General features: G+C 33.4%; 1 protein-coding gene across 1 annotated transcript; it reads left to right on the forward strand.

The window, feature by feature from the left end:
• The first annotated feature begins 274 nt into the window (after positions 1-274).
• On the forward strand, positions 275-5,998 carry LOC101216479 (tRNA nucleotidyltransferase cca2). Its single transcript, XM_004140888.3, has 15 exons — positions 275-686; positions 838-968; positions 1,170-1,287; positions 1,577-1,632; positions 1,781-1,830; positions 2,062-2,160; positions 3,150-3,259; positions 3,395-3,522; positions 3,821-3,887; positions 4,050-4,133; positions 4,238-4,300; positions 4,420-4,564; positions 5,006-5,173; positions 5,290-5,387; positions 5,571-5,998. The coding sequence occupies exons 1-15, from the start codon at positions 378-380 to the stop codon at positions 5,676-5,678; spliced, it is 1,734 nt and encodes a 577-aa protein (XP_004140936.3). The 5' UTR covers positions 275-377; the 3' UTR covers positions 5,679-5,998.
• The last annotated feature ends 1,785 nt before the right edge of the window (positions 5,999-7,783 follow it).

Genomic DNA, 7,783 nt, shown 5'->3' on the forward strand with positions numbered 1-7,783 from the left:
ATGAGTTGTTGTGGTTGTTAGCTAATTTATGTAACTATTATCTATGTTTTATGGTCCATTATCACAATTTTTACATGTTTTTGAACTATGATGCCGGTTAACTCTGACTATTAAACTATGCATTCAGATGGATAATATCCCTCCTGTGAATCAGTAGGAAATATGTATCCATCACTAATTGAATATGAAAAAACAAATGTTATGCACGACTGAAAATTAATGCAAAAAGTTAATAAGTTTAAACCTACTGATTTTTAATCTTTACAAAGGGTTTGAATAATAATTTCAGAAGCGGGCGGGAGTGGCGTAATTTTGAGGTTTGTGAGGGGAAAAAATATGGAAGGCGACAACTTCTTCTTCTTCGTCTCTACGAAGCCATGAAATTGCTTTTCTCTTTGAATTTACCTCTGAAACTTCACTCTCTCATCATTCCCTCACTCTCTTTCCCCACTTCCTTCCTCAAGTTTCCACCTCCTCACTCTCCCTTCAAATTCCCTACAACCAGATTTCCGTCTCCAAAATCAATGACGACCGCTATCTCTTCCCCTAAACCACTTGTTCAAGTCAAGGACAACATCGAACTCACTGAAACCGAGGAGAAGATTTTCCACAGGCTTCTCGGGACTCTTCGTCACTTCAATCTCCAAACCCAACTTCGTGTTGCTGGCGGTTGGGTTCGCGATAAGGTCCTCTTCTGTCTCTCTTGCTCTGAAACTGTGTTAATTCTTGTTTTGCTTGGGCTGAATTTAGGAACTATTTCGTGGGGTTTTGGAAATTTATTTAATTTCATCTGGGTTTTGGGTTATGTTTTTTTTTTATGGGTTTTTGTTTTTACAGCTTCTCGGCAAAGATTGTTACGATATTGATATCGCTCTGGACAATATGTTGGGTAGCGAGTTTGTTGACAAGGTTAGAGAGTATTTGTTGACAGTTGGGGAAGAAGCGCAAGGAGTCGCTGTTATTCCATGGTATGAAAATCATTTGTATTTGCACAGTTATATGCTAATTAGGAGGTATATTGAGGAGAATGTAGGAGGCATTTTAGTTTAAGGACGATACAGTTTCATTTTAATTTTTCGTGTTTGTTATGCCGAGGCTTTATTTGCGAGTTTTTGGATTCTTTTGAACAGTTCGGAAGCAATTTCTAAATTCTAATTATGTTTTTCCAGTAACCCTGACCAATCAAAACATCTAGAAACAGCAAGGATGCGTATCTTTGATATGTGGATTGATTTCGTAAACTTGAGGTGTGAGGAATACAGTGAGAATAGCCGTATTCCTACTAAGGTATGCAGATGTTTGTTAATATCTGTTCTCATGGAGATAAAAAAATTTCCGCTTTAGGCTGTAAGATATGGTGTATTTTTGGCCATAAGATGACTGGTTGCAAGTGCAGAATCTTTATTGATAATTTATATTTTGGCCACATTCTTGTTAGATGTGCCAGTGCTTACTCAGGCACCTTTCCTTAAATCTTTAATCAATAGTGTAATCTGCAGCACTTGTATAACTAATGTTGGATATTGTCTGAATGTATGCTATATACATGATGGTTAATTTTTTCTTGATTTTACAGCAAAAGTTTGGGACAGCAGAGGAGGATGCATATAGAAGGGATTTAACAATCAATAGGTATATTTTTCTTTATCACATAGCTTGCTCATTTAAAATATTATATTCCTTCAATATTATATACACACACACACACACACAACATATATATATATATATATATATATATATTGTTAATATTAACGTTACTTTTTTTGCTTCCCGAAAGCTTGTTCTACAACATCAACTTGAGCATAGTCGAAGATTTTACGAAAAGAGGTCTGTTTTAATTTACGCTTGTTTGCAATTCAAATTGAGAACTGATTTATTTAACTTCTCTAGAAAAACCATCATTTTGTATCATAAAATAATTATAAGAGATGAAATAGGCTATAATGCATGAGAAGACGGATTGAATTTTACTAAATTCCTTGATAACTGAGGTTCGAAAAGAGTGCTAGTTGTTCATTTTCTGAATTTTTCCACTCCTTGTAAAACCTTGAATTACAGGCATTTCGGATTTGAAGTTTGGGAAAATTGTGACTCCTTTACCAGCTAAAGCTACATTTATGGATGATCCACTTCGAGTCCTTCGAGCCATACGTTTCTGTATGTTTGTATTTATTTCTCTGTCTTACTACTTATGTGAGCCTTGGACCCAATCTTATGTTGTTTTCTTCTTTTATGTTTATGGTTAAGTTAGCATTGGTCTCGAACTCTAATCTCTTTTAAGGGGCATGACCTACTTGTATTTTCCGTTTATTGATACTATTGCTTTTGGAGGCATGTCATAGAACCCAGATATATTGAAATATAAAACATAATGAAGATACAAGATAAACCAAGTGTTTGAGGTACTTGGATCGTTCCAATCTTGAGGACTCTCAAGTCTCTAATTCACCCTCCAAATATTGCTTATCCTTTCCATTCCCATCTCCTTCTATTTACAACCAACTTCCCTAACAGACTACTTAACTAATTACTAACATACCCCTAATATTCCTCTAATACCATTCCTACCAGCGTGGATTACTTAAATATTATCAACATATGGAACTAATATATCTCTTAAACCTTTCCTTTGATTGTTTTTTTTTTTAAATTTTTAATTTGAAACTGTATATATATTAAAACCTGATACTGTTGTAGTTGATAGTGATATTAGATATTAAGTTATTTATTTCAATTATGTAAATCTTTATCATTCATAACTCAAATTATTGGGTTCATTTGGTTTTGGGCTTCTTTTCTCATACAAACAAGCTTAGGATTTTATTTGTTAAATACTAGGTGTATTTTCACACCAACTTGAGCATAGTTCAAAAGAAAGAAAGCTTCATATAAGAAAAAAACATAGTTCAAAAGAAAGAAAGAGAATAGAAAAATACTCTTCTTTATCTTGTTGGTTCCTTTTCCTCCTCTTTCTAGTTTCTACTCTCTTTATACCTCTTCAATGTGGTACACTTTCCAAGCTTCCATTTTCTATTTACCTACACCATTCATCTCGTATTATTGTTCACTGAAAAAGGAGAGCATATGCTTTCTGAACCAATCTCTGTACTTACACTTCTTTATATTTGTTTGCTTTATTATTTCAGGTGCAAGATTTGAATTCACATTGGACGAAGAACTGAAAGAAGCTGCTGCATGTGAAGAAGTAAAGGCTGCTCTTGCTGCAAAGATTAGCAGGGAACGTATTGGAGTTGAGGTGCACTTAATATAGAATATATCATGTTCTAGTTTTCTCATAAACGATTTAATTACAACATATTTTTTTTAATCCAGTAAACCTACTCTGTTTTAGTGGTTTGATACTCTTTCTTGGTTTTTATCCTTTATGTAGATTGATCTCATGATTGCTGGGAACCAACCAGTTAAAGCAATGAGCTACATTTCTGATTTGACTTTATTTTGGACTGTCTTTACTCTTCCCTCTAACATTGAACCTGAGATATCTGAGGTGTGTAATAGGTATGATTAGTTCATCTTGCCTAAAGAGGTGTTTATGTAGTTTGCCAAGTACATGATATCGTGAGTTATGTATGCATAAGGTTCGAAGAAGCTGGAGAATGAACACACTGGGTTCTATCACCTCATAACTGTATACTTGACATTATAATTATTATTCAGAACAAGAAAATTAATACAAGTCAATGCTTCTTATTAAATGCATATATACAGTTCTACAATATATCTTATATCTCATCCATGGAAACTCGGTCTCTCTTTGTCTTTTTCTCTCATGTTTTTAGGTTGCTATTTTTGTTAGGCTTTGCGTTGCTTGTTTGGATGCCACGTGGAACCTCATTCAACATATCAATTGCTTTACCTTTAGTGTAAGTGAAAGAACTATTAAAGTCATGTCCTTGCAGTTTCTTCCTCGATGGATTTATTTTTTATATGCCTAAATTGACCATCGGTATTTATTTGTTTGTTTCTTTATGCTCTTGGTATTGTTTTTATTTTACTTATGGTGTTCTGTAACATTTGATTTTTAGGACGAACAGAAAAGGCTCTCTTTGTATGCTTCTCTCTTCCTTCCATTCAGAAAATTCACATTTAAAGATAAGAAATCCAAAAAGGTATTCATCTAAAGTTATTCTGGTATTTATCATTTCTCTCATGTTGTACTCTATGTTTAGGATATTCTTGGCTGCTTTAAATTTTGAATCTTGTGCCCCTGTAGATTCCTATTGTCAACTATATTTTCCGGGATTCTCTCAAGCGAAAAGCGAGCGATGCTGAAACAGTTAGTTATACTCTGACCTAGTTCGTTTTGTGCAATTATTTATATATTCAAATTTATAGGCTTCCATGGAGTTTTGAATATGCAGTGAATGTTTAACCGATTACATCTTTGCCATATAGGTTGTTAACGTACATCAGGCCTTGGAAAAGTTTTTGTCCTTGATTCCTCTTCTTGTATCTAAAGAGGAAATTCAACCCAATGGAGTTGATTGGGGTGTTGAATGTGCAGATGTTCCTGCTACGTCAAGGATTCGAGTATTGACTGGTACTGTATAAAACTTTATATAAAACAAATTATAGCAATGAACAATTAATGAGTCAACGCAGAAAATAATTGTGGTGTGGAGTTTTGTATCTAGTGGCTTTTCCCCTCCTATTTTGATGGAAGAAACATTTGTCGTAATATATCTTATATGCTCACCTGTTGAAGAACCTTTCACGACTATAACTGGAGAGATGTGAATTTACAAAATTACAACAATAAATTATAGGTAACTTTTTATCAGAGAAATGGAGGAATAGCTGCTTGTGGCTTAGATGAATGGTCAAGGAACCTTTAAGATGATGACCTCAACAAGCTACTAATCCTACCTAAATTATGTGTTGTATATTGGATATTCTATTGATCAAACTTTTGTCCTAATTACAAGTGGCAATCACTTATTCCATTCCTTTGTTTTTGTTGACACATTTTTCTTCTTCGCAGGGCTTCTTTTGCGGGAAATAAAAGACTTCTGGCCTGTAGCTTTATTGATGGCCACCTTGTTATATCCTGCTGATGTAGATTATGCACAAGATCTGTTAAACCGACACTTTGAACTGGAAAAGCGAAAAGAACTGTTTGATGACGTTTACAACGAGATTGTTAAACTAGGTATAAACCCAAAATCTGTGCAGCAAAGCATTATGAAGACATCGTGTTTCCTCATCCAGTCATTTTGACCTCTAACCTGTCTCCTCGGGCATGTCCATTTTCCTGTTGCTTTTCAGGTTTGGAAAATGTGTGGGAGATGAAACCTCTGGTGAATGGGAAGGAGATTATGAACATTTTGCAACTGAAAGCAGGAGGACCACTTGTTAGAGAATGGGTGAGTGAATTTCCAAGTAAAGACCAAGCATTACGATTCCAATATGAATTCAACCCTGATATTAAGGGATCAATCAATATTTCTAATATCTAAATATAGACAAACTGTTATAACAGTTGAGAAAATACTCCTGACATGAAACCAAAGAGACTTTCTCATACTGTTCTTTTACATATTGTGCAGCAACAGAAGATACTTGCATGGCAGCTCGCACACCCCTCAGGAACATCCGAAGAATGCCTCGACTGGATTCGGGAAACACATTCGAAGCGTGTTAAGTTGGATGAATGAGATTGGCTCTAATTCTTCAATCTCTCAACACTTTTTTCTGAGGTTTTGTTTCTAATATAACTTAGGGAGAAGAAGAGTTTAGGTGTTTTGTTAACAACAAAGTATAGGAATGATAACAATGCTGAATTTTGATGAAGTACTTAAAATTCCTTAGGATGAATATGAATGAGGCTGAAGATTGAGAGTAGTGTATATAGCCACATAGGTATTAACTAGAACCTAGAGAGAAATAAGGAATTTTAGCTGGGATTTCATAGCTCATATTTTTTTTGTTTTAATTTATTTTGATAATGAAAACTATATTTAAGTTCTTTTATTTATTTATTTATTTTTTTTGCTTAATGATATTTATAATTTATTCTTCTTAACCTTTGAATTTTGAGCCTGTCTTTGTTCTTTCTTTAATCCCTTCAGTCGTTATTTCATTGCTTTTTTTTCTATTGAAAAACATTTATGAAAGAAAATGCTATATTCTGTCATGTAAATGGTGGTAAAAAGCTCCCTTAAGCACATTACTATTGTTTTTTGTTCCAAAGGTACTGTAATTAACTCGAGGGGGCGAAACAAAACAAATATTAGGTCGATTGAGCTTATGCCCGTATTGGTTCTTTAGACATACTATATACTAAAAAAAAGTACTCCTAAACAGAAGGATCTGCCTTTAGGCTTATTAATTACTATTTTGAATATAAATTAACCTATTTATTTTTTAAATATGGGTCTTTGTTATTAATGGAAACAAACTCGATCAATTCTTTGAAGAAGTTTGCATTAGTCCATTTCATTTTAAACATTTTAAAACTTTAAAGATACTCTTACCTATATCTACACCCTATTATCCCTCTCTTCTATTTCCTCTCTATCTATAATATGACAATTCCCTATTTCATCCTTCTTTTCTTCACTCTTTCTCTTCTAATTAAAAAATGTCTCTTTCAACTCAGGCATATAGATATCATAACATGACTACCATCCCCTTGTTTATCTTATCTTATTACAAAACCTCCCTTTCAACTAAGGTTATTTATTATCTAATCTATCTACCTTAACTGAAGCAGACATTTTATTTAATGTGATAGATAAAAGTCCAACAATTAAGAAAAAGAATATTGTGTGAAGAAAAACTAGGAACAACTTTTTTCGGAGTCTAAATGAAATTTGACCAAAGATTTAAAGTTGCTTGAAAAATGGCCTCTTGCATGTGTCCCTTAGTGTAAATGTAGCATCTTGTCCTCAAATCACACACGAAGACAAGGAGTTGATGAAATCTCGCTTCTCCTTTCTAGCTTCTAACTCCTTTTTCTAGTTCCTTATATGACAATTTTTGTTTGATAATCTCTCGTTCTAGCTTCTAGCTCATTTCTCTAGTTTCTCATTGGTTACTACTATAGTTTTTTCTTTGATAAGCTTTTTCCTTTTGCTTCGAACTCTTGCTTCTCACTTAAAAGAAACAAAAGAATACATGAAAAATAAAATAAAAACAAAACGAAAGAAAAAAATGGTTGGAAAAGAAAAAAATGGTTAAAACGGAGTTTGACAAGAAAACATTTTACTTCTCCATACGCTTAGCTAACTGAATCCCATAAAAAAGAATAGGATATACCTTTGCGGAAAGGGTTGAGAAAGGCCTTAATGTAGAGTTTTGGAAAGTGGAAATCACAACTATTAAGATCTTTAACATGCATTAACAATAAGTATATCATTTTGAACTCAAAATGCATCCACGACAACAATCCAACTTCAAGTATCATTCGTAGGAGCTTTCTTGGCAACAAATAAACTAGATCTTAGCTTAAATTTACCTACATGAAATCTTTAATGTAATAGGAGACCCACAATGGTCGAACTTACGCATAACTAAATTATTCTTGCAATTCCATAATACCTGTGACCACACACATCACTTGGAACTCATAGCCCATTAATACCTTAACCATTTCCATCCAAATTTCTCGAATATGCATTCGGAAAGACATGTTGGAATTTATGTCCTAAAATTCGTAGTTTGTAGTTTAAAATTATATTCTATTCAATAAATTGGTTATCGAGGACTTATTAGTGAAATTAGAATACTATAATTTTGAATCCAATAAACTAAAGTTTCA

This window comes from Cucumis sativus, chromosome 6, assembly GCF_000004075.3.
Source record: "Cucumis sativus cultivar 9930 chromosome 6, Cucumber_9930_V3, whole genome shotgun sequence".
Taxonomy (NCBI): domain Eukaryota; kingdom Viridiplantae; phylum Streptophyta; class Magnoliopsida; order Cucurbitales; family Cucurbitaceae; genus Cucumis; species Cucumis sativus.

Bases quoted from the DNA above. Each gene is read 5' to 3' on its own strand.
- LOC101216479 (XM_004140888.3), top strand. From the start codon at position 378: ATGAAATTGCTTTTCTCTTTGAATTTACCTCTGAAACTTCACTCTCTC. The intron at 5,174-5,289 runs GTATAAACCCAA...GTTGCTTTTCAG, and splicing joins CAACGAGATTGTTAAACTAG to GTTTGGAAAATGTGTGGGAG. The intron at 5,388-5,570 runs GTGAGTGAATTT...CATATTGTGCAG, and splicing joins GACCACTTGTTAGAGAATGG to CAACAGAAGATACTTGCATG.